Consider the following 25,262-nt stretch of genomic DNA (forward strand, 5'->3'; position numbering starts at 1 on the left):
GGGCGAGAGCAGTTGACTTACTGGGGCAGGTTTGGGTGGGACTGGGAAGTCTTGGTGTCTCCTCGCTCCCGGAGGCAAACTCGGGTAAGAGCCCAGCCCCAGCTTCAGGGAGGGCCCTGAAGACACCACAAAACCTCTCTGAGCAACGCTTCTGCTGAGACAGGGGCTGAAAATGCATGTGGGGCTGGCAGCAGTGCAGGGACTTCACCAAGGGCTTCACTTCATGCCTTTGAAAATCCCCGGCAGGGTTCATGCCGTTGTGTGGATGATGCTTTCATAAACCAGAGATACAAATCAGACTTGATGGCATCCACCCGTCCTCACACGCGGTTTCCTGTGCTTTCAAGCTGCTGAAGAAGCAGTAGAAAGGCACATGCCATACAGGCTACACCCCCAAACAGTTTGTTTGCACTTCCCCCAACACTCGGGAGAAAAGAACTGGAATTTCCAAAAGCGGGAAATTCCAGCACTTTCAATTGTTTCCAAGTCAGAACAAAAAGTTGTGAATACCCTAGTCTTCCTCAGAACAGCTGGGTGAGGAAAGCTTCACCTTCAAAATATCAAAGCAGTGTTAGGAATAATAACACAATATTATTACAACACTTCAAAACCAGCTGAGGTCAAGAAGCAGCAACATGTAGAGACAAACCAGGGAAGCTGAAACAACTCAGCTGGGTATTATCCCACTAAAAATTCCCTTGGTGCCTTCCTGTAAAACATCCCCTTGTAACAAAATAACCTTTCTTGGTGGAAAACAGTCTGGTTGAAGCTTTTTCACCCTCCCCATAGAGATTTGGGTTCCTCTGTCTAGTCTCTGTAAGTAGGATTGGGCATCCCTGTCCAGACAGCATCTTGGGGGCTCAACATACCCCACACCTGCAGCAGCCAACAGATCACCTGCTTGGCCAGGAACCTGCTGCAAAGACTGAGCAGCTGCAGAAGTTGTTTTGAAAGGAGGATGTAACCCCAACCTTCATCTGCCCATCTCTTCCTGCGGCCCCGCACTGAGCTCTGAGCTTTGCAGCAAAGCTTTCTGAAGATGAGGGTGGCACAGAGACTGCAGGGAGCAGAGCTGGGCACCTCCCTGCAGCTGGGAACAGGGCCCAGCAGTGAGGAAGGCCCAAGGAAGTTGTGAGGCTTGGGTAACAGCCCATCACCCGTGGGAGAGCTGGATTTGGGGCAGTGGAGCCGTGTTCCTTCAGAGCAGGGGGAACCCTGCTCGGTGTTAGCACAGGGCCATGACACGTGAACCATCATCTGCTTCATTCTTGTCACCAAAACACACCCGAGGGGTTTGTACAGGGGAGATGTTCTCAGGGGTAAACACTCCTGGGAAATACACTATTTATCAGTGAATTTTCTGGCTGTACCAATGGCCAGGGCCATTCACCACCCACAGTGTGGATGTGGCACAGGACCACAAGTCAGCCCCTCAGGGCCAGTCCCCAGCCCAGCTCAGGGTGATGCCACCACCAGGAGGACTGGCTGATCAAAGTACACTGTTCCCAAGGGCAGGAATTTCCCTGGTGCCTGCTGCAGGCTGCTCCTACAATGCAGACAAGATAGCAGAGTCACACAATGTCTGGGCATAGGAAGGGACAGTGAGGTGGGGCTTCCTCCTTGAACAACTCCCTCTTCTGGAAAAGTCCTGCATACAAAAATCCTTTGTCTTGCCCCAGTGCCATAATAATCCATCTCCTGCAGCACCTGCTGTTTCAGCTGGAGCAGAAAACAGCTGGTGGTATTTTAATTGCTGCAAATACTCAGCACAGTCAATACCCCATTTGAGCACAGGTTATTTCAGCACCTGCCCCATGCTGGGGTTGGGTCTGCCCTACAAAGAACCACAAACTGGCCTGAGTTCAGCAGAGCTACCTATCCTAAGGCAATGCCAGGAGGGTGATGGGATATTGGGAAGCACTAGCATGGCCTCTGGGACTCACTGATAAACCAGCTTCATCCCTATCCCTGCAGCAACCCAGTCTCCAGAGGAAATAGACTTCATAACACCACTGTTCATGAACACCTCTGCTCCCTGCTCTGGCTCCAACCCACCCAATCTGAGAGCAATCAGTACAAATCTCATGCCTAACCTCTGAGATCAACAAGGAGCTAAGTGTTTCAAAGAAGGCTAGGAAAGGAAGGGGGGAAAATCAGCAAGGCTGTGAGCAGGGTAAGGACTGGAGGCAGGTCTGTGCTGGCCATCCACGCTTTAGCTTTCAGGGGTACTGCAGGGAAGAGCCTGGGATTTACACTTTGCACATTGCCCAGCAATGTCGGGGGCAAGGGCTCGCTTCCAGGCAAAGCCAAGGCCAGATTTCACAGGTTGCAACATCCAGAAAACCCCACGAGCCCATGTTTGCTGCTCAGAGAGGGCTGGACCTCTGCTCTGAGTCAGCCACTAAAGATCCTCTTTGCTGCCAGCCCCTGGAGAGGAGGAGCCACAGAGGCACATGGGATGCTGGCCTCAATCCTTAGAACAACGCGAGCCACTTCCATCCCACCTGCCCTCTGAAGGGAGAAACTCAGCCTTCAGCCTTGGGAGGTGGTGAGCTGGGGCTGGAGAAACAGCTGAGCTCTCCAGGACCGTTCCCATATCTCTGGAGCAGCTCTACAGGACATGATGACTGCTGCTGAGCCCTGTTCTCAGGTATTGCAACTGGATGAGACACAGCCTGGGGAGAGAGGAAGAGGGGAAAATCCCCTCTGTGCCTATTGCTGGTTTCATACAATGAGATTCCAAATTATTCAAAGCTTAAGTCATTCAAGGAAATCCTCTGAGCAATCCCACACCTGGTTCCCACAGTTTTTGGCCCCACTATGGGACTGCACCAGGTCCCACCACAGCCCATCCTGCTGACTGGGAAGGAGGGAGAGGATGGCAGGAGGTGCTGATCTCCTGTGAAATGGGTGACACTGAGTCTGGCCTCACATGCCAGAGGCAGAGGTAGATGGGAGCCTTCATTCAGTGAGAAGGTAAAGCAGTGCAGTATCCCTGGAAAGCCAGGGTGTGATCCAGCCCCCCATGAAGGCAGGGTACTGCAGAGGCTTGGTGGAGCAGGAATGTTCCCCAATACCTCCCCTCTCTCCTATCTTGATCCCTTCCATATTCCCCTCTGCCCTCCCAGCAGCCAACTATCCCAGGCTCCCTCCCCTGCCTCTCCCTTGCCCTCCATCCCAGAGCCCTCCCATCCTGCCAGGTTAATTTGAGTTTCTGATTTGCATAAGCAGCAGATCACAATGTTCTGGAAATCCCCTCCTGCAGCCAGAGCTTCCTCCCCACTCTCACAGCGTCACTGTCGGCCTCCTGCTTCCTTTCGCTGCCGGAGCACTGGGACACATCCCACCAGCACTGCACAAACAGCAGCTCCCAGCTGCTGATCTGAGAGGGATCCATCGGCTGAGCTGAGCCCTGAGTGGCCCTGGAATGCTGTGCCAAACCAGCTGCATCCCCTGCCTGCTCTGCTCCTGCCTTGCTCCAGGGCCAGCTCCTTGCTCCTGGCACAGCCACCCATGACAGCCAGATCCTGCCTGGCCCCATCAGGGTTCAAGTGAGCTCTGTTTGCCCAGCAGCAGAGGGTAGGGGGATTTTTTTTGAGCAACAAGAGCTGCTGGCCAATGCCACTTTGAATTCACATCACTGGGCCCACCCTGCTCACTTCAGAGTGGGATCAACTTGAAGGAAGCCAGGCTTGATCGGAGACAAGCAGGACCTGAGGACAGGGGTGTTCCACCTGCACCCTGTGCTCCTTCTCAGCCCGTTTCCCACAGCACAGCAGCAATCAGGGCATGTTCACATAAATAAGCTGCAACTGAAGGTGCTGAACCCAAATCTCTGCACCAAAAAAAAACCCTAGTGTGTCAATGTGTCAGCTGTGAACACACCCTCACAGCCACACAGGCGTGCTCATAAACCACAGCTGCCATCAGGGGAGTCTTCTCCCCTGGGAGCATGGTGGGACCAAAGGAACAAGGAAGGACCAGCAGGACCAAAAGCCTTTCATTTTCAGAGTGAAATTCATGCTGGCGTTTGGGCCAGCCTGAGCCAGCAACCTCAGGTAAAAACACAAAGAGCAGCTGGTTAGAGAGGTGGAGAGGCACCGAGTGAGGCTGTGCCATCCACAGGTTCCCAGGTGCAGGCAGACCCCAGACCCCCAACTCCTCACGCTCCTGCCCAGCACTCACTCTCCTGCCACCCAAACCAGATGGACTAAAGCTGAGCCCTCTTCAGGCCCTGCACTTCAACACCTGGCAAGTGTAAACCAAACACCCTGCCAGGTACATCTCTACCTGCTGGCAAGGAGCTGGGGAGCTGGAATCAGCCTCTATAAAATAGAAACATTTAAAGCTTTGGTGTTTATTCCAGCACCAGCTGGCTCCAGCCTTGGTTCTGACCGCCAGTTCTACTGGTGGATGGTTTCCAGGGATTCTCTGCAACCCAGGAAAACCAGCACCTGTGCACCTCCATCAACAGACCCAGCTCTTCCCTGCTCCCCCAGGAAGATGCATCCCATTCTGACTCCAGATAGGGACAAGAATGAGATGGAAATACACATAGAACAACAAAGCCTCTTGCCAGACGCAGCAGTTTCTCTGAGGAAAAGCACATTGGCAATCCTGGTGAAGTTGCCCAGAAACCAGGCAGGGAAAATGATGTAACGAGGCTCTCCAGTTGTCCAAAAGTGAATCACAGCCTCTACGACAGCTCCCCCCCCTCCCCTTTTTGCTGACTAATACCTGACACGAAGGGCCCCTGGGAGGAACAGCACAGGAGAGCCCTTTAAGTGGTGCCTGGCTCCCTATCAAAACCACACAGAGGCTGTCTGGGACCTCCATCATGGGGAATTCCCCTTCTCCATGCCTAAAAGTAAGCTCAGCTGGGCCAGCCTTCCTGCATTTGGGGATCGCAGGCACAGAGCTCCTGCTCTGAAGGGCTCTCCCTCCCCCAGCCCCTCCAGGACCCAGCCTGGTGAGTAGCACGATGATTTTTTCGGTGCGAGATTTCCCGCGATGGAGTGAGGGGAAGGCAGGCACCTTTTGGGGTGCTGCAAAAACAAGCCACCCCTTTTGCTCCTAGACGAAATAAGCAGGGTTTTGTTATTTCATGCAGGTTGAGGCATTAGTTTATAGACAAAGTGTTTTCTGGTTCGGTGGGACTGTATTTAGCTTTGAAGACAGGTTTTTGAGGGTTTACAGCACAGCACTGGGCCTCTTGTTGGGGTAAAACAAGACTTTCAGGGAACAAAAGGGAAGATGTTGGGTGTGTGTGGGGTCCTGCTCTCTCATCCCCAGCTGAGACTTCAGACATGAGCACAAAGAGCACATCAGGGTCCCATCAGGACTGAGCTCTCGTAACCCAGCCAGGCTGCCAGGCTGACGTTGTGCTGGCAGTGAAGGGCCAGTCAGTAAAAGGAGTTTCTGGGGTTTTAATTTTTACAACCCAAAACATCAAATCCCCAAGAAGTGGTGGAGCTGTGTGAATACAGCTGAGTAAGAAGCCAGGACTGGGGCAGCTGGAAACAGCTCAATCTGCAGTGAAGGTCCTTGATGAACCCAGCACCAGGTCACCTAAGGAGGACACATCTGGAGTAAAGGCAAAGAGCAGCACAGCTGCTTACAGCGAGATTTCTTCATTCCTGGTCCGTTGCTTTTATTTACACGTATATTTAATAAAAACCCACCACCTTCTCCTTGTGGCAAAACCAACAGGACAAAGAAAATCAGGTAGCTGTTGAGCGAGTCTCGAAGAGCAGAGTGAACCCAGATGTTCCCTGTGCTTGGTGCTCCTCTGGCTGATTTCGGTGCTCCACCACGGCACAACTGCAGCAGCAGCACAGAGAAAAGGATCCCTGGAATACACTTAGAGGGTGGAATTCCCTCATTTAACATTAACTTAGAGGCTCAGTGGGGAATTCTCTGTGCCTCAGAGGAAAGCCAGCCTCGGCCAGCCGGCAGCACCACGCTCCTCCTTCCCGGGGCCGAGGCCACCAGAGTGCTTCGGCACAGCCTCCCCTCAGCCATGAGGGGGTACACGAGGAGCCCCCCTCGGCCCCGCCATTTTGTGTCTGCACAAGCCGGGGGAGCCGCTGCAGGGTTCGGCCTCGCCGCTCCCCTGCCAGCGCAACCTCCCGCAGGAAAAAAGCGCAGGCCGGCTGACACCGCCCCTCAGAGCCCCGAAAAGCCGGGCGGGACCCCCGTGTACCCCCAGGGAACCCACACGACACAGACACAGCGGCTCCGCCATGACAGACACCGTCCCCAGCAGCTCCCCGCCCTCCCCTTTATAGCCCCCGCCGCGCACCCATTGGCTGCGCCGCCTGTCCGTCAGGCTGGGAATTTCCCGGGGGCGGACCCGGTGCCGGTGCCGGTGGCGGAGCGGAGGGACCCGGACCGAGACCCCCGACCCCGATCCGACCCCGACCGCGATCCAGGCGGCGGCCCCGCCGTGGGGCGCACAGCAGGTGAGCTCGGAGCGCTGCGGGGCCCTGCCGCCCTCGCGGACAGGAGCCCTGCCCGGGGCACCGGGGGCTTACGGGCACCGGGGTCGCGCCGCCCCAGCGAAGGGGCCCGGCCCGGAGGGAGCTGCGAGGATCGGGGCTGCGCCTTGCCCGTGTCTGGCCGGTTCTCGGGTGGTCGGGGTGAGAGCCCGGGCGGGGACCGGGGCCGCGCCGTCCCCGGGGGATTGTCCCGGAGCCGCCCGGTGTCGCGGTAATGGTGCCGTGCCTCAGTTTCCCCTCTGCCGGGCAGGGCGGAGGACGGGCGGGGTGTCCGTGCTGCCGGCGGTGCCCGGGGGGTGCGGGTGGGGGTCCCCCGGCCCCCGGGCGGTGCTGGTGCCCGGGGCGGCCCCGCTCCTCCCTCGCCCCGCCTTGCACAACCCCGGCGTTTCCCCGGGCCCACGCCTCTGCCTCCCGGCTGCCCCCGGTGTGCGATCCCCCCGGGCAGGGCCGGTTCCTGGGTTCCCTCCGGGGGGGCTGCGGCTGCCGTGGCCTCAGGGACCCCCCTGTCCGTGCTGTTTCCCTTTCCCTTTGACTTTTTCCCTCTGGGCCAACAGCGTGTGTCCGCAGCGGATGCTGATCCAGAGGTTCGAACAGCTGGAGTAGGGATGGCAGCATCCTCCTCTGTTGGGAGGGAGCCACAGCTTGTCTCCCCCTTTCCCATCCCTCAATTCCATTCAAGACCCTCATGGAGGGCAGACAGAAAAAAATCCAAAAAAAACCCCAACAGAACAAAAAACCCAAACAGAAAAGATGCTGCCTATCGCTGCTGCTTTTGGGTGAGAGTAGCTCCAGGTGGAACTCATGGGGATCTGCATCCCCTCAGAGATCTGGCTGTCCTGTGCCTGTGTCCCTGGCGCACAGGTTGGCCCCTGTATCAAGAGGTCAAACACAGCCCTTTCCCTTGAGCAGGTTATTCCCATCACTTGGGTGGGTTATTCCCATCGCTTGGGTGGGTTATTCCCAGCCCCTGGGGGAATGGGAGCCGTTCTGCTGCCACGAGCTCTTGGAGTGCACGTTTCATGGAGAGCACCGTCAGCTGAAGCATTCCTGAGGCTGGACTTCGGGCACTGGGGTGAATTCTGGAGACAGGAAGGCTCCAACCAGGCACGTCCTTGAGAGCTGTTTCTGTGGTGAGGTGAAGCAAGCAAGAGGAAAACAGGAGAGGCTTTTTGCTGCCTTTGGCATCATTCCTGGTTCTGCAAGAAATCCCACGACGCCCTTTCAGCCCGACCTACGCCAGGCAGACCTATTTAGCACAGGGCCGTGGGTTGTTGCTTGCCAGCAGCTGGTACAAAACTCTCGTGGGTGGAGGAAACCGAACCATCTACTCTTGTGGCATTGCAGATTTTGTTTTAAAGCAGCAGTTCTTGCACTTTGGGTGGCACTTCGCTGGTGCAGCGTTGTGGTGTCACTATGTGCTGTCAGCTGTTGGCTTGGTTGTGGCTGGCTGAAGCATCCCAAGCTGGACAGGAGTAGCTTGGAAGCGAGGGAAAGGCTACAAGGAAAGGGGTGGCTGTGCCTTGTTCTGCTCTGGAGTGCTGTCACAAGCAGCCATGATGCTGCTGAGCTCTGCAGGGAGAAGTGGAGCAGGCAGGATGAGCCAGATGTCTTTGCAGCAGAAGACAGGGTCTTGCATAAATCCGCACCCCGTGCTGCCAGGAGAGCACCACCACCGTGCCTGGCTGCATGTCCTGCCTGCATTGAGGCCTGAGCCTATCCTGAGGAGCTCTGCAGCTGTGTGTGGTCAGCTGCGTTTGTAAACCTGGCAGACCCAGGGAAATGCTTTATTTTCTTTGTGAGCAGCCTCATCAGAAGCAGGTTGTTTCATGAAGCTTTTTTGGAAGGTGGGTTTTTGAGGCAAGAGTGGGATTTCTGGCTGGGGGACATCTTTAATACCTGCTGTGTTTTGGGTAGGGCTCTTGCTTTTCCTGCCCTCTCTTTGTGGCTAAACTGGCTGGAGAGCAGCACACTGCAAGTGGAGGTTCAGACCTTTCCCTTTGAGACCTGAGCCTTGCAATGCATGCTGTCCTCTTCTTTTATTACTCCCAGCCCAGTGGACTGCAGTGCCCAAAAAGTCTCATTATTGCTGCTTCCTAAAGCAAACTCTACTTTTGCTTTCCTGCAAATGAGACCAGTCCAGGAATGGTTTTCCCTTGCCTGGGAAGCTGCTGGAGCCCTGTGTAGAAGAAAACCAGTCTGGGGCTACAGTGTTTTCCAGTAAAATGATGAAACAAAGAAACAAAATCACTCCATGTTGTCTGTGTGGCTTTTGCTTTCCCTCTGAGGAGGCAGGCTGGGGACCCAGCAGCCCCAGCCATGGGAAAATTATGCTGGCAGCCTGCAGGGATTTGCTTTCACCTCCTGTGATCCTGCTGCGGAGGAGGCTTCCTGTGAATCTTGAGCACTGGAGTAAGGAAAAACCCCTTCTCCTTCGGGGGTTCCCAGCGCAGGATGGGAATTGAAGGGCTGCCAAGCTCTGGGAGGCTGCTCCCCACCCTGGGGTCACTGCCCAAAGCAGCCCCCAGCAGTGCCAGCCCCCTCCTGCACAGGCTTCACATCCTAAGCCTTGCTATCTTCAGTGTTGAGTAATTTTAAAGTAGGAATCACATCTTTCTGCCACTTCTGCTTGGCTGGAGCAGTGATGGCTGTGGCAGCACTGCGCGTTGTTCTGGGTGACAGCAGTGACAGCTCCAGCTCACTCCCAAGCCATAGCACAGCTATTTAAACACCACTCTGCTTTCATCTTTGCCCGTGAGCCTCCTCTGCCCTCTCACACTCTCATTCTCTACTTTTGCTGAGTTGCCTTAAAAATTTGCTACCTAAAGGTCTTGGTGTCCCACATGGAAACAGCAACGCCCACAGGTGCTCGTCTGGCAGCCTCTGACAACGGCTGGGCACGGAGCCAGTGAGCTGCAGCCACGGTCTGAGCCTGGCCCTTGGGCCCCAGGGCTGTGAAATATTGTCAGATCACCTTAGGAACTGTTGACTGGCGAAGAGGGAAGTGTTTTCTGGTGGTTTGGTGGTTTCTGTTGGAGTTTGTAGTAGTTGTGTTTTCTTTGCGTATCTAACCACCGCTTGGTGCTGGTGTATGGTCTCTCTCTCATCCACTTGTGTTTGTATTGAAATGAGATTTTTCACTGTAAATCTCACCTGTCAGAACTCTTAAAGAAAAAAAAAACACAACAAGCCAAGACTGGGATCAGTGACTTGGTCTCTGGTCCCCAGGGTGACCTCTCTGTTTCAGCAGTGCCTTGCAGAAATTGGACTGTGCCTTCACTCCAGGAAAACCCACCCTGTTCTCAGTGGTGGCCTGGAATGCTGTGGAAACCCCTCCCTCTTTCTGGCTATTGTTTCATGGTGAATTTGTGGCTGGTCTGTGCTAGGGTCAGCTGGAGATAGTCCAGTTCCTCTCTGCAGCTGTTGTTTGAAAGCAGCTCCTGTGGTCCCTTTGCTACAACCTCCCTGGTAGGGTACAGACCTTGAGTAGAAAAGTTCTTGATAGAATCTTGAGAACAGGGAATACCAGAGGCTTGCAGTGGCTCCATCCAGCTGGGAGAATAGGGGATCACTGTGAGTGCTGTGCTGTTTGGCAGGGTGGTCAGTGCAGCTGGACTCTGAGAGATTCCTGCAGGGGTGCACAGGGGACAGAACCTCCCATGTGCCATGGGACAAGGCAGAAAACCTCCAGGTTTGGGGTCTGGCATTCAGAGAGTGAGGACTGGTATTTCAGGCTGCTTCCAAGCCACATGGGGAGATGGTAGTGCAGGAGAGGGCAGCTCTTCCCTCTTCCTCCTCTTCCTACCTTCCCTGACACACACCTGGGCTCATCCCAGTGCAGGATGCAGATGCCCCACAAGGTGGTCACTGCAGGGTGGGTCCTCGCAGAGCCCCAGGTCTGGAGCAGCATGTGCTGACTGGACAGCAGTGAGAAGCAGGCTCGGGTCTCCAGCCAGCCTGTGGCACTGTCCCCATCCTCTGCCAGGCTGGCCAGGTGGCATGGGCACAGGTAATGGCATTTCCCAGCCACAAGAGTCCCACTGGGCTACCTGCTGGGCTCATCCAACCTGGCCTTGGTCACTTCTAGGGATGGGGCATCCACAGCTGCTCTGGGCAGCTTGTTCTGGTGCCTCACCCCTCACAGTAAAGAATTTCTCCCTAATACCTGATCCAAACCTGCCCTTTGTTTAAGGCTGTGACAGTGCTGCCATCGCTGGGAGCCACAGCTCAGAAATGGTCCTGGCTCTTCTACAGCTTCCTGTCAGCTGCTCTGGGCTCCAGGAATAGCCTCTCCTCAGCTCACCCCACACCACACAGCTGGGCAGCTCCCAGGGATACTTCCAGCTGCTTGGGATGGGGTCACTGGCTCCCCATCAAGGGGCCAGAGACAATGCAGGGCTTGGCAGCACCCACAGAGCAGGAGGATGATGAGAGGCACCAGAGCATCTCCCAGAAGCAGAGAGCTGCTGAGGCCAGGGCTGATTCCCTGTCACTGAGGCAGGCATTAATTGCTGTTCCAGTTGTGGATGCTGCCAGGTGACAGCTGTCATCTGGAAAGTCCCTGCCGCTCCCTGGGAGGCAGGTCATCCAAACTGGAGATCAGCCTGGATCACTCATGGTATGAGCATTAGTCTGAGGCTGAGGCAGTTTCGGGTACAGACTACCCCCTTCCCCTTTCTGAATGCCTCCTCTCCTGCTCACCAGCTGTCTTGGCTGGGACAAGAGCCTCTGGGGTGCTCCTGTTGTGCCCTCAGGCAGCATCCCAGCTTCAGCTGGCACCACGACCTTCTCAGCTGCTGCTCTGCTCCGTGTCCTGACAAGCTGGCATCAGGGGGGATAGGTTTGATAAGTTGTGCTGTGATTCACAGCTGCTGCTTTATCCCCCAGGGGATGGGTGAGACCTGCAACCAGGATCCTGCCCAGCTGTCCCCAGGCCAGACTTCAGCAAGGGGGAGGCCTTAGGCCACCCACAAGTGCAAGGGATTGGAAAAGCAGTTAGCATCCTGCTTGTGGGTGTTTTGTCTCCTTGGGCTTTGCTCCCAGCCTGGCTCATGCCTGGATGTTTCCTGTGCCCAATTCAGGAAGCCATGCTGCTGGCAGCCAGTTTTTCTGGCTGAGCAGGAGGACAGAGTAGGTCACTGCCTGGTTCCTAGGGCTCATCCCCAATACTGCCCAAACCTCCCCCCAGCTGCTGGTTAAGGCTTTTGGAGTTGCAGACACTGCCTGTCCCCAGACAGCCCCTGACAAGCCTTCATGCACCCCAGAAATACCATGTGTTGAGCAGCATGCCCTGGTGACAGTGCCAGGTTTGCTCTGGTGTGGGTGAATGCTGCTGAGCTGAATCTCCACCTCTCCTGGCATGCAGCAACCAGGGGTTGCAGATTTCTCTATGACTGCAGTGCCCTGCATGGGTGAGAGCCAGCCCCAAGTGGGGCTGCTGGTGATGCCTGCTCGTGTGACAGCTCTCATGGCCGTGAGTCACCACACACGTTCTCCCCAAGCAGGGCTGCAGGGGAAGTGCCTTCACCTGGGTCACTTGTTGGCTGGCTGGTGAGCAGTGAGGCACCAGCACAGCACCCCAGACCCCCAGAGAGTTGTGACCAGGGGAGATAGAGAGAGGTGACACCGTGCTCCATTGCCTTGCAGGGATGCCTGGCTGGGAGGCAGGTGACTGAACAGCAGGCATGGAAGGGAGAGGACCTTATCATATCTATGACCCTGGTGGGGGCTCAGAGGAGAATGGATGCACGGCCCTGGAGCGGCTGGTGGAGGAGAACGCCCGCCTGAAGGAGAAGATGCAAGGCATCAAGTCTATTGGTAACTGCTGCGTGCCAGGGGGATGAGATCTGCCTTTGGGACAGCCCAGCCTGTGCCCACAGAGCCAGGGCTTGCTTGCTTGCTTGAGGAAAGGTGCTTTTAGGAGCTGGGGGTCTTGGCACTGGGGCAGCAGCAAAGCTCTCCCTGTCCTGGAGGGTTGAGCAGGATCTCTGAGCTTTTTCACATGGCAGTGCAAAAAGAGCAAGAATTTTGCTAAACTTCTGGGGTGTTTCATGCTGGAATAAATGGCTGGAAAGAAAAGACAAGTGCTGAAGTGAGGGCAACTGCTTGGAGTTCATGGGTGCTGGGACCAGTTCTGCTTTTGATGAAAATCCCCACCTCCTGCAAACCCGGTTGGGCCAGGGGCTTTTCCCAGGTGTTTCTCAAGGAACCTGCTGTTGAGTGCTCCCTGCGGCAGCAGGAACATGCCAGTGTTGAAATGTTCCAGCTGAGTTGTGCCACCCTCTTTCTTCTCCTTGTCAGCCTTCCCCCGCTCCCACCCCCAGTTTTGCTTTCTGTCTCGTGAGCCAGCTTCCCCCTTTGAGTCCTGCTTCTGCAGCCGAATTTCCACCTGCCTCGTGATTCCTGTTGTGTCACCATGCCCTTACCTGGGACAGGGACTCACTGGTGTGACAGCAGCCCCCCCTCATCGGGGGAGGATCACATTGTTCATGGCAGACCCCAAAGTGGGGAGGTTGGACCTCTAAGTCTGCCACTCAGGCTTAAATTCGTCTCTTCTTGGAAGCAGAGGAGAGCCCCAGTGGTGCCTTTTGCCTTCTGTAACCAGTGCTCTGTGTGTCAGCATGAGGATCTCTGACACCAGTGAGCCGCTGATCCAGCTTTGCTGTTGGATTTATCCCAGAATAGTTGTTTCCAGATGAAGAAGGACTATTCTGGGTGCTGCTCCAGCCAGATGGGGTTTTTGGTGCTGGTGGATGGGGCTACTGCAGGACAGGCCCTGGGGGAAGGAGGCTGAGCACCCTCTGTTGCCCACAACAGGAGAGCTTCTGGAGGAGTCCCAGGTCGAGGCATCCAAGCTGCGGCAGAAGGCAGAGGACCTTGTGAAGGACAATAAAATGCTGATTGGATCATCTTCCTTGGAGGAGTTGGTGGAAACTGGAGGTAGGAAATGTGAGGCTCATGGGGGAGGAATAACCTGATGGCTCAGAATCCTCAGCTTGGGGGAAGGGAAAGGCTGTGCAAGAGACTTTAATGAAGGTCCCCTGCAGCCATGTCATCTCTGCAGTGGATCAAACCACTGCCATCCTCCTTTCTAAAAGGAGGTTTTTGTCCCATCCCCATGGGTGGGGTAGAAATGATCCATCAGTGCCTGAGCTTGCAGGGGTGTGCTGTCTGCATCCCTGGGCTGGGAGGAGGGAGGCTCTCCTCTCCAAAAGGCTCATGGCTGCCTCCTCTCCCCTCTCCACAGCCGTCGGCCCCGATCCCAGCTTTGCACGGGCAGCCCCGGGCAGTGCCCAGCCGGATGTGGAAGCACAGAAATCACCTCCCACTGTGAGTCTGCTGAGTGTGGAAGCTGGTGCTGGCATGGCTGCAGAGTGAGGCACTGTCCATCTCATTAAAACAAAAGGAGAAAGCCTTTAGCCTCTAGAAACAGGGAGGAACCTGAAAGGAGGGTCAGCTCCCCTGCTGTACTCCTGGTGGTTCCTCTCTTTGTGTGATGGGCATCCTGGGCTGCCATTCCCTGGGGAGCTCTGACCTGGCTGCCTCCCCTTGCAGGGATCCTCCTCAGAGTTTCAGATTGCTGCCATCCAAGCACAGGGGTTTCCCCAGGAGGGCAGGAGAGCAGTGAGTGGCCCTGCTGCCTGCAGGATTTGGTGTTGGCAGCTGGGGAGCTGAGCCAGTGTCAGGGGTTTGAGGGTGTGAAGGGCTTCAGCTCTGTATCCAGGCAGGCACCAGCAGGGCTGGCTGACCCATGTCAAGGAAGCCTTTGGGCAAAACACAGAGGAGGGATAAACTGGGCAAGGGTCCTTCCCCAGACACAATTGGCCTGGCTGGGCCTGGGTGAGGGGTCAATGAAGCAGCCCCAGCCATATGGGGACACCAGTGTCTGCAGATGCCACACAACAGTGACAGGAAGAGCTGTGACAGCCCAGGTAGCTGTCAGTGATGCTCTGATGTTCTGCTGGTGCCCACACTGGGTGGAAGGACCAGGCCTCCAAGCCCTGTCATTGCTGACAGGGTCTGCCCCAGCCAAAGCTCTGTGTGCTCCATTTGCTGCCACCTGAATGCCCTCCTGACTGTCATTGCCCCACCCTGTCCTGCTCTGCTTTTTTGTGTGCTGAAATGGAGGGGAGAAAGGATGGGGAGCCCAAGGGCAATGAACATCAGCTGGCACCAGTAAGAGGACATGCTCTCATTGCACATCCTATTCTCATTGCCCAGAGAGACTCTTGGAGGGGTTGGGTCTTACTGGACACTCCTGGGGTGCAGCTGTGAGGTGATGGAGAGCAGAATAGGATCTGCTTGGCCACCATTGCTGGTGCCTGAGCCAAGTCCAAGTCGTGTTGCCTGCACCTGGATTCTCCCAGCTTGGGTCCTCACTGCCTCCCTTGCCAGCAGGCATGGTGGGAGGAACTGGCTGTGCTGTGCCCCACACACACCCTCCCACAGCAGGTCTGGGGCTGTAAACTCCGGGGTCAGGGTGCTGAGGACACACTGGGCTGCCCCTGTGGTGCAATCTGGGGCATTCCCACAGGCAGCAGGTGAGTCAGTGAGGCTGGGAGTGGAGCAGGCATAGGTGTGCCAGCACAACCCCAGCTCCTCCCAGCAGTCCATGTATGGGAGTGCTATGCCAGCAGCACCTCCTAGGCTATGGAAGAGTTAACCAGCCACACCAGAGGAGCATAAACCTCCTGGGGACACTCCCCATGGGCAGGGTACACCCTGACACTGGTGGGTGTGACCTGGGCTTTCCCAGCTGCTGTTTAAATCCGGTGCATCACCCACTTGGCTGTTACCTGCCAAAGGTCTTGGGTTCCTGGTGCCTGGCATGCCACAGCAGCAGGGAGCACAGAAGTAGGACAGGTGGAAGGAGAGCATGGGAGTTGGGGTAAGACCACCACCCCTTCCAGCACTGACCAGGATTTATGTAGAGAGGACAGTCTCAGGAGCTGGGATTTTTAGTCTTCGTGCAGATGGGAAGAGCTCAGGTGGAGGAGACCAAGGTTGGAGACGCCTCCATTGCTGACAGCGATTTCAGAGTGTGTTCTGCTCAGGCTGCCAAGGGGCATAGGGAATCCATGAGCTGCTCCTCCACCCAGGGACTCGGTGTGCCATATCCAGCAGCTGGGAATCAGACCTTTACAAAGCTGCCACAGTTTTTCAGCATACTGAGAGGTGCTGCAGAGTGTCTTGGTGCTGGCCCTGCTCCCCACCACAGCCCTGCATGGGATGTGAAGTTGATCTGCCCTAAGAAGAACTTTACAATGCTCCTTTAGCTGCTCTGACCACACTTGATGCCATTCCCAGGACTTGGAGCAGGCCCCGAGCGAGGATGCCAACCTGCTGCCCCAGCTGCAGCAGCTGGAGAACACGCTGAGTGGCTGTGCCAAGGAGGCCAGCAAGGACCAGGTCTTTGTGCGCATGGGCTACATGGCCTCCGAGCTCAAGCGCTTGGCCTCCAAGGTGCACAAGAACGAGCAGAGAACGTCGTTCCTGCAGGTGAGCAAGGCTGGCACTTCATGGAGATTATCCTTGTGGTGTTTTTTCCCTCCAAACCCCTCATACCCACCCTAAGGTGGACACCCATGTCCTTAGCGTGGCTTGGTGGGAGGTGTGGGTGGCCCAGGGCTGGCCGTGGTCCTCACACTGGCAGTGTTCACCCTGCAGACGTTGTGCGAGACGCTGCACAGTGAGAACAAGGAGCTGCGCACCAAGCTGGAGCATGACCTGGAGCAGAGAAACCAGGCTCTGGAGAAGCTCAGGTGAGGATAGGCTCTGTGGATGGGGACTGGGCTGCCCTGGAAGCTTCTTCCTCCTGACCCATCTCTTCCTGCCCACAGGTGTGAGAACCAGGAGCTCCGGAGGATGGTGACACTGAGCAGCCAGGACAGTGGGAAGAGGGAGGCTGCGGAGCAGCAGCAGGTGAGGAGGCAGCATCTCCTTGGAGAGGGCTGGGAAGGAGGCAGGGAGCCCGCTGACACATCAGCAAAGATGGCCTCATTTTAATCGAGTCCCCAGTTTGTCCCAGTGTGACCAGCAGGACTTTTCAGGGTCTCAAGGGGATGGGGGAGGCAGTGGGAGGGGAACTGGCTCGAGTTTAGCCGGCCTTGGGGACAGCCTCCACAAAAGCCCTGAGGGTCCCCCCCGTGCGCGTCCAGCAGAGCGGGGCCATGGTGGAGAAGGCGCCGGGCAGAGAAGAGCTGGAGGCCAAGGAAAAGAAGGTGAAGATCCTGGAGCACCAGCGCAGGGAGGTGAGGACCAGGCTGGGAGGGAGGCACCACTAAGGAGGCGGGGAGTGGGCAGAGTGGGCACAGGGCTGGGATGGCACTGAGAGACTGGGGCAGGGCTTCAGAGCTGCAGGGAAGCACTGCTGGAGCTGGGATCTCCATCCAGCTGGTCCCCAAAGTGCTTTCATGACAGGAGTCTGCTGGGGACCACCACAGCTGGTTCATAGCAGGATTTGGGCTCCTGTTCAGCCATCCCTCTCTCCCTGCAGCTGCTGGAGGTGAATAAACAATGGGATCAGCATTTCCGCTCCATGAAGCAGAAGTACGAGCAGAAGGTAGGGCTGGGTGCTCAGGGCTGGGTGCTTGGGGGGCACATTTCTGCTGGGTGCTCAGGGCTGGGTGCTTGAGGGGCACAGTCCTGCTGGGTGTTCAGGGCTGGGTGCTTGGGGGTACGTTCCTGCTGGGTGCAGGCAGAGGGAACGGTGTAGGGAGGTTTGGGGGCTGCGTGTGCCTCCTTTTCCCCAGTGTGAGTCCTTCCAGGCTAATGTCCCCACTCCCTCCTGGCAGGTCACAGACCTACACCAGGAGCTGGCTGAGGCCCGCAGGGCAGTGACCGAGCTGGAGTCAGAGCGGGAGCAAAAGCAACGGGATTTTGACCGCAAGCTGCTCCTGGCCAAGTCCCGGATTGAAACAGAGGAGGTGAGTCCCTTGGGAAGGGTGACAGGGAGCTGCCAGCCCTGTTGCCCTGCCCTGGCTGATCTCCCCCCACCCTGGGTCCTGCAGGCAGAGAAGGAGAGGCTGGCCATGGAGGTGAGGGACCTGCAGCAGAGGATGCGGTTCCTGCAGGAGCAGCTGGCTCCGGTCACCAGGCAGCGGGAATACCAGGAAAAGGAGATCCAGAGGCTGAACAAGGTGAGAGCCAAGGCACAACCCCTCACTGCAAAATGTCTTTAATGTTCTCCAGTTTCTTCACCTCTCTCAAATCCAAAACTGACCCTGATAACCCACACTTGTCCAGGCAGAGACTTGTATCAGGTCCCCCACATCCCTCTGGGCTCTGAGGAAGGAGGGTTCAAGGAGAGTCTATTGTCCTTCTTGTCTGTGCCCAGTTATACCCACTTCCCATGCTGGGTACATGCCCAGGGTCCTCCAGTGACATCTTGGGCACGGAACTTGCTCTGACCCTGCTCCCCTCTCTTTCTCTCTAGGCACTAGAAGAGGCCCTGAATGTCCAAGCCTCTCCACCACCCATCTTTGCCATGGAGCCAGCAGGGAAGCTGCCACAGCAGGAGCTGCTGACCCAGAATGAGCTACTCAAGCAGCAGGTAGGGCAGGACACAGAGCCACTGGGGACAGGCAAGGAAATACATGTCCTGAATTTCCAAGCAAAGAGCTCTGTGTGCCAGCAGCAGCTGGGCAGGTGTCAGTGCTGGGATGGTGGGGTTGGGGACCCAACTCAGCATCCTCCAGGCATTCATCTGGAAGGACTGCAGCCATGGGCCATGGAGCCAGCCCACAGGGGCTTGGCATGGCTGGTGGAGTCAAGGATGGCAGCTCAGTAATGGGATTGCTTAGGGGAAGTGTCTGCCCTCAGCCAGATTCACTCACATTCTTCCTTCCTGCCAGGTGAAAATTTTTGAGGAAGATTTCCAACGGGAACGGAGTGACAGGGAGAGGATGAATGAGGAGAAGGAAGAGCTGAAGCAGCAGCTGGAAAAGCTGCAGAAGCAGTTGGTCCTCTCCAACAACCAGGTGAGCAGTGCTGGGTGTTGCTAGCAGCACTCTGAGAGTCCTGTGTCAACCCCATGTGTCTCAGAAATTTTCGCCCCCAGTGTCACAGTCCTGTACATACCTAAGAGTAGGGGCTGAAGGACAGAAAGGCCAGAGGGGTTTTTTGCTTGTCAAGAGAATCTTCTTTCATCTCCTCTTTCTGCATCTCTCCTGGGGGTCTGATGGGGGGAGACTGGTGCAGACATTCCCTCAGCAACCCTAACTCATGAAGAGGGGGGATGGCAGGGTGGGCTCTGCACTAACCCCTCTTCCTCCCAGCTGCGAGCCTCCAAAGACGATTGCCAGAGGGAGAAGGAGGAGAAGGAAAAGCTGAAGAAGCTGCTGAAACAGCACAAACAGGTATGGATGGGATGGGAGGAAACCCGCCTTGGGCAGAGGGGCTGGGGGCTGCAGGTGATGGGTGACGGTGGGCTGCCCTTGGCATCTCCCCAGCATCTGTCCTGGCTCCTTGCAGGCTTCTGGAGAGAGGCTGCACGCCGAGCCAGGCCCGGGGCCGCTGGGCCCAGCCTGCCCCATGTACCAGTACCAGTACAGTCCCCCCATGGCTCCCCCCATGTACCACGGCTACGAGGAGTGGCAGCAGGTCCGGTACCCGCCAGCCATGCCGGGCGAGCACACGCAAGGACAGAACTTCCACCATTTTCCCCCGGTGAGACTCCACCTGTGCCAGCAGGAGGGGGAGCAGAGGGTGACGTGTGGGCGGGTCTGGGGCTCCCTGCCCTCCAGGGCCACTGAGTCCCAGAGCAGGGAGCTGAGCTCATGTGTGCTGGTGGCATGTGACTGCTCAGCCCCTTTCCTCCCCCTCCTTCTCCTCTTCACACGCTGTCAGTCGGTCAGAGTGCTGCCTGATGATTCACATGGCAGGTAATTCCCTGTCTCTGTTCCATCTCCTCCCACAGCCTGAGTACCCCTGGCGCCCGCCCTGTGCCATGGCTCGCAGCCAGAACGCCCAACCAGTGGCTGGGGTGAAACCAGTCCCCAAGGACTTGGGTAAGGCTCAGACCCTCCCTGACCTTCACCTTGAGACTTGGGCCACTTGTGGGAGGGATGGGGGCACAACTTTCCAGACAATGGCCATTTTCCCTTAGCCCCCACCTCTCATCAGCTGAGGGGATGATTTTGCCATGGGGTTGGTGCCTGCTGCATCCCTGCCAGCCTCACCACAGCACCTAAAGTCAGGCTGAGCCCAAACAGCTCATGGAGTTATGGCAGTTGGTGCTCAGGGATAACAACCATGCCACAGCTGGCATCTCTGCTGTGGGGCTTGTGTGAGGATGAAGAGCTGTGCTTACCCTGTGCCACCCCTCTCTTGTGTCTCAGAACAGGCAGGTCCCGGATTGCCCTAACGCCAAGGACCGGCCACGCTCCGACACCAGAGGAAGAGGAGTAGGGTGTGTGTGTGTGCCCGTGTGTGTGTGTCCAGGAGCTTCCTCCGGCCGCCAATGCCTGTGCAAGGACATGTGCTGCACGTGGGGGGCTCAGCAGCGCCTTCCCCCAAGGATATCATGAAGGAGGGACTGAAGGTGCCATCATGGTGACAGCCAGCATGGGGTCAGTCCCCTGCAGCCATCCCCTTCCCCACGAGGAGCCAGGCCTGGCCTGGCAGTGCTACAGACCCGAGCCAGGTCTTCATGGAAGAGGAGCCAGTGTTTGCCAGGAGCTGCCCCAGAGCAGAGCCCCTGGAGGAGTGGGGAACAGCGGGGACTCTCCCGGTGGTGGGGGACCCCACACTCGCAGGCAGGTGCTGGCCGCAGCCGTGGCCTGGCCTGAGGGTGGTTGGTGTCTTCGTATTTATTTAAGGACTGAAGTGTGCCTGAGTCTCTCTGGTTTTGTCCTGGGCAGTCTCTGTGTGGGGAGGGGGGAGCGGGAGGGATACCAGGGCTGTTGGTACCCACATGCTCGGAGACAGACTGAGTGCAAGGAGACCCCAACCCTTGCTCGGGCACCCCAGGATCTGTTGCCCCAAGTGCGTGCCCCCACCTCCCTCTGTGTGCTGAGCTCAGCCCCTCACCCTCCCTTTTTCTGCCCTCCACCTCTGCCAGGGCAGGGAAGCCCCTGCTGCCCCCTCTGCCTTTCCATGCAGCAGTGGCCTTGGGGACAGTCTTTGACATTGCACACAGCAAATCTTGCTCCACGAAATAGGTCTGGAGAGGAAAAAACAAACACAACCCAGTTTCTGTGAGCGTGGCTGTCACAGATGTGACAGCAGGAGGCACAGGATTCCAGTATGCTCCTCACTGGGGGTTGTCTTTGGTCCTGCCTCCAGCCCTTTTTGCCCACCTGTGCTCTGCACTCCCTCCCCATCCTGTCCCCAAATGCTGGGCTGTGATGATAATTCCATGTCTGCAGTTACTGTGGAAAAAATTGAGTTTCTCCAGTCAGGCACTGCTATCCCCAGGCTGGCCACTGTGTCCCCCACTCTACCTCCCCTACCGCTGGCCAACAGGTGGGGCTGCACATTTGCAGAGCCTTTATTTGGTGTTTCTCTGGTGGGTTGGTGAGGGGCTGGCCACCCCCAACCAGGAGAGCAGCACGTCTGTGTGCCAGGAGCACGCGCAGCCTGAATGCACTGAAGAGCTGCTCCGTGCTTGGCACGCTCAGGCCGGGCCCGCCCCAGCCCGGGGCTTTCGGGCCAAGCCTTCATGGAGATGTGGTCTCCTCCAGGGACAGCCAGCCCCTGCATCCTCCCACTGCCCGGGATGGTGGAGAGGAGGGGGGCAGGCTGGAGATGTCACCACCAGAGGTGGAGGTGGGACACAGGGATGTTGGAAGTATTTACTGAGGTCTCTGCCATCAGATCCTCAGCCCAGCATCCTGACTGGGGGGTGCCAAAGGAGCAATGGAGGGAACAGGGCGTGATTCCTCCTGCTGGGGAACATCTGGGGAGGGAATGGAATGGGAAGCAGCCGGGGGGATGCTGGCCCTCATGCCAGCAGCCCGAGGCTCTACTGGTCATCGTGGTTCTCCTGCTGCCGCCGCCTCAGGTAGGTCATGATGTTGTTCTTCACGACGGCGATGTTGGTGCGATGGTACCAGCGCATGACGGGCACACCCTCGGGGCTCACCAGGAACTTCTCAAAGTTCCACTTGATGTCATGGATCCGCAGAGGCTCCCAGAAGAGCCTGTTGGGGTTCCCAAAGTCCTCCACCACGGGGGGACAGGCGTTCTGCAACAGGGAGCCAATGCATCACTGCCTTGCCCCTCCGAAAAGCAAACTGGGTCTGTCCCCCTCATCTCCCCTTGCCATAGCACCTACCTTCAGGAAGGTGAAGATCTTCTGCTCCTTGGCCCCATTCACATCCCCTTTCTGGAACAGCTGGAAGTTGGGAACAAAGCCACCTCCTGGCCGGACATACCTACAAGGCGGGGAACAGGATGTTGTGCAATGGACAGCTCTGGGTGCTTGCACAGGGGTGGTGACAGTCCCCAAACCCCTTGTTTGGGCCCTGAGCCAGCAGCAGCTGCAGCCTGGGCTCCCGCTGCTGGGGGAGAGGTGTCCCACAGCCCCCACCACAGTACTCACTTAAGTGCAGGGAGGATCTCTGAGTTCTGGCCAGGTTCCTGCTTCCCAAATTGGTTGGAGGGGAAACCGAGGACCACGAGCCCCTCGTTTCTCAGTTCATCTTGTAGTGCATTCAGTTCTGTTTGCAAGAAGAGCCAGATGTGGGTTAACAGAGGGCTGGGCACATCTCCACACCTGCAGTTACCATCTGGGACCATTCCAGCCGGGCTGGGCCCTGGGGAGCAGGCATTAACCCTTTCCCCAGCTCCCTGAAGCACAATGGACCATGGGGCCCTGCAGGACCCTTACCAACATACTGCAGTGTCAGGCCTCAGTATGTGGCTACGTTGACAAAGAGCACAGTCTTCCCCTTGTACCTCTCGAAGGGGATGTACTCGTCCCCATCGATGGTCAGGGCCCCGTAGTTGTAGATGGTGTCGTTCACTGACGGGTAGCAGTCCACCTGTGGGGCAAGGAGCGTCCTGTGGCAGCGGGCTGGGGGCTGCCAGCCACCCCCTGCCCATCCCCAGGGCCAGCAGGGCAACGGGGCCAGCCGTGCTGCGGGACAGCTGCCAGCGTTGTGTCCCCTGCCCGGAGTGCCGCTGGCAGCAGCCGCGCTGTGGCGTGCCAAGGTCGCGCTGCTGGGACGGGCTGGCTGGGGCGGGGGTCTGGCTGCAGCTGGGGGATGTTTACCGAGCAGGGAGCAGCAGGAAGGCGAGTGGCTGCAAAACAGCCGGGACACGGGAGAGGCCAGCGCTAGAATGCCGAGGCTGTGGGCAAGGGAACAGGACCCACCAGCCCTGGGGGACAGGGGCAGGGCAGGAGGTGCCGGTGGGATGGGGAATGGGCCGGGAAGGGTCGGGCTGGAGCAGCCCTGCATCCGGGGCCACGGGGGTTAACCCAGAGGACCCCCCTCCTGTCCCCGCCACGGTACCCAGGCTCAGCCCAGTGCCACCGAGGGGCTATTTTGGGAGCTGGCAAAGTGTGAAATCACGGGGGTTGCACTCGAGGAATGAAGGCTCCGTGGGACTGTGGGGTCCCTGTGGCAGGGTGGGGAGCCTGGCTGGGGGGTGACAGTGCCCCTGCCCTCTGGGCTGTGGGGACACCGTGGGTCCCACACCTTCCCGACATGCGGGAACCCACCCGACATTGCAGGGGGAAAAGCCCTCGTGCTCTGCCCCGGGGAGGTCACTTGGGGGACACAAGGCTCTGTCCCCCTTTGTCCCCAAGTCCAGGACAGCGATTCTTGGCCCTTGGCAGGAACCAGCTCAAACTGTCCCCGTGATCCAGGCACCGGGATTGCCGGGGGAAAGAGGGGGGCTCAGGAGGCCGCCGTGTCCCTCCCGTGCCCCGGGGAGTCCTGCAGAGAGCCCGGGGAGCAGGCGCGTCCCCAGGGTGCCACACAGCCCCTAAACCCCCCTGACCGCTCCGTGTCCCCCTGCTCTTACCTTCTCCCTCTCCTCACTTCGCCCCAGCTGGACGAGCCCAGCCAAGAAAAGGGGCACAATCCAGCTGCTGCTGCGGGAGCAGCGCCCCATGGCTGCTTGCGGGGTGCGGGGTGCCAGCACCCCCCGACAGCCCGGGGCCAGCGGCCGGGACAAGCGACAAGCGCCGCTGTCGCCTGCTGTCACCTCGGAGCCCGGCGGCGGCCGAGAAATAGCTGCGGGCTGCGAGGGGGGAGCCAATGGCCGGGGGGGGCCGGGCCGGGCCCGCGTTAACCGTGTGGGCTCTGGGACGGACACACGGACACATGGACAGACACCGCCCGGGGCTGGCATCTAGGGGGACACGGGGCAGCGGCATGTGCCCAGGGTTTATGCAATGTGTCACCCGAGCCGGGATTAAACCCGTGGGGTGGGAAAGAGATATCGGGGAAGGGGGGACGGGGGGAGAGGGGAGAGGTGCCCCATCCTGCTCAGGTGACCCAGCCAGGTGACATTTCCCCCCCAAGAGCAGCACGGACCAAACCCCCCTGCAGCAGCATCGGGGTTCGCTGGGTGCCCCCAATGGCTGCTTGGGCTGGGCTGGGCTGGGGAAGGCTCCTCTCCTGTGTGCCCGGTGAAGGAAGGCACTGCCAGAGGCATCTCCAGAGGAGGATCCCTCCTGCCAGGGGCTGTGGCTGCTCGGTGACCCTGCTGGGGTCAAGGGCAGGGCACTGCTGGGTGTCCCCAGGGACAGGAGTTTCCAGGGTCCTTGCTAAGCCAAGGAATTTGAACATTTACCCTGGGCTGTCTCCAAGGAAAATATCCGTGGTGAGGAGTAAATTCCCTGAAATCCCCCCCCAAAAATTATTCAGTGGGATAATTAACTGGCTGGAGGGGAGCTGGGGGAGTTGTGGTTTTGGGGTGAAGCTGGCTAGATGTGGTTTTGGGGTGGAGGACAGTGTGGGGTGGCAGGGGGTGAGCCCTGGGAGGACCATGAGTGCCAGCAGGAGCTTTGGCTTTGCTAGAAAGCAAGGTCAGCTCTGCCTCCATGCTGTCACTGAGCCAGCTGCTGGAGATGCCACCAAGGAAGGGGAGTGAGGCCATGGGTTAAGAGGAAGCTGGGAGCAATCTCCCAATCTGTGTTCCTCACGAGAAGGAACATCATGTCCTGGGAAAGGCTGGTGGTGTGAGGCTCCAACTGCAGCCTCAGCTGGCGTGGGAGGGCTGGGGGTGGGGTCCATCTCCCAGGCACAGAAAAGCCACGGAGCAGGGGAGCTGGGGGTTTCTCTGTCACTGGCAGCATTTCCCAAAGCTTTAAACCTGCCCTGCTGCTGGGGGAATGGCTTAGCTCTGCCCTGCCTGGAGCCCCAAGCAGTGTTGGGTGTTCCCCCAGGTCCAGGCAAACCCTCAGGGTGCTCAGCCACTGCCTGGGCATTGCACAGAGCCCATCACAGCATGCCAAGAGCCAGGTCAGCCACAGGGGTGCTCTGGGTGACTCTCACAGATATGGCTGTGAGTGGAGCAAGGTGGCTCCTGGCCAAAATCAGGATTTGATCCTCCCCACCTACTTCCCAGGCTCTAGGGAGGTTTGAGGCCATGGGGCTGCAGCTCCTGGGTCACTCTGCATCCTGCAGCCAACAAGGACCAGTATGTGCCAGTGCTGTGCTCCCCAACACAGCTCATACTTCTGAGCCTGCCCAGGGCTTGAGCCACTTCCTGCAACAGAGCTGGGACAGGTCTGGGGAGCTGCTCAGGACTGAGCTCCCTGCCCCACATTTCCCACCACAGGAACAGCCATATCTAGTTAGAGTGGTGTGTGGCACA

The 25,262-nt window shown here is 57.8% G+C and overlaps 2 protein-coding genes across 9 annotated transcripts; one reads left to right on the forward strand and one right to left on the reverse strand.

Annotated features, from left to right (window-relative positions):
* Positions 1–4,717: 4,717 nt before the first annotated feature.
* Positions 4,718–20,323, forward strand: TNIP1 (TNFAIP3 interacting protein 1). Of its 8 annotated transcripts, none has more exons than XM_064725388.1 (17): positions 4,718–4,969; positions 12,141–12,311; positions 13,311–13,433; positions 13,741–13,823; positions 15,801–15,992; positions 16,161–16,255; positions 16,334–16,415; positions 16,652–16,744; positions 16,990–17,055; positions 17,288–17,419; positions 17,504–17,632; positions 17,929–18,045; positions 18,347–18,472; positions 18,770–18,850; positions 18,966–19,160; positions 19,411–19,501; positions 19,832–20,323. In XM_064725388.1, exons 2-17 carry the CDS (start codon positions 12,179–12,181, stop codon positions 19,855–19,857), a joined length of 1,764 nt encoding a protein of 587 aa, XP_064581458.1. In that variant the 5' UTR covers positions 4,718–4,969; positions 12,141–12,178; the 3' UTR covers positions 19,858–20,323. The 8 variants fall into 8 exon arrangements, with proteins under 8 accessions (XP_064581458.1, XP_064581454.1, XP_064581459.1 ...); XM_064725384.1 differs by having other exon boundaries at positions 4,856–4,969; positions 19,837–20,051; XM_064725389.1 differs by lacking the exon at positions 4,718–4,969 and adding an exon at positions 6,327–6,461 and having other exon boundaries at positions 16,655–16,744.
* A 641-nt stretch (positions 20,324–20,964) lies between these two features.
* Positions 20,965–23,832, reverse strand: GPX3 (glutathione peroxidase 3). Its single transcript, XM_064725392.1, has 5 exons — positions 23,463–23,832; positions 22,324–22,477; positions 22,036–22,153; positions 21,769–21,868; positions 20,965–21,678 (listed from the first exon to the last, which is right to left on the reverse strand). Exons 1-5 carry the CDS (start codon positions 23,790–23,792, stop codon positions 21,457–21,459), a joined length of 924 nt encoding a protein of 307 aa, XP_064581462.1. The 5' UTR covers positions 23,793–23,832; the 3' UTR covers positions 20,965–21,456.
* Between the last annotated feature and the right edge of the window lie 1,430 nt (positions 23,833–25,262).

Source organism: Zonotrichia leucophrys, chromosome 13 (assembly GCF_028769735.1).
Source record: "Zonotrichia leucophrys gambelii isolate GWCS_2022_RI chromosome 13, RI_Zleu_2.0, whole genome shotgun sequence".
NCBI lineage: Eukaryota > Metazoa > Chordata > Aves > Passeriformes > Passerellidae > Zonotrichia > Zonotrichia leucophrys.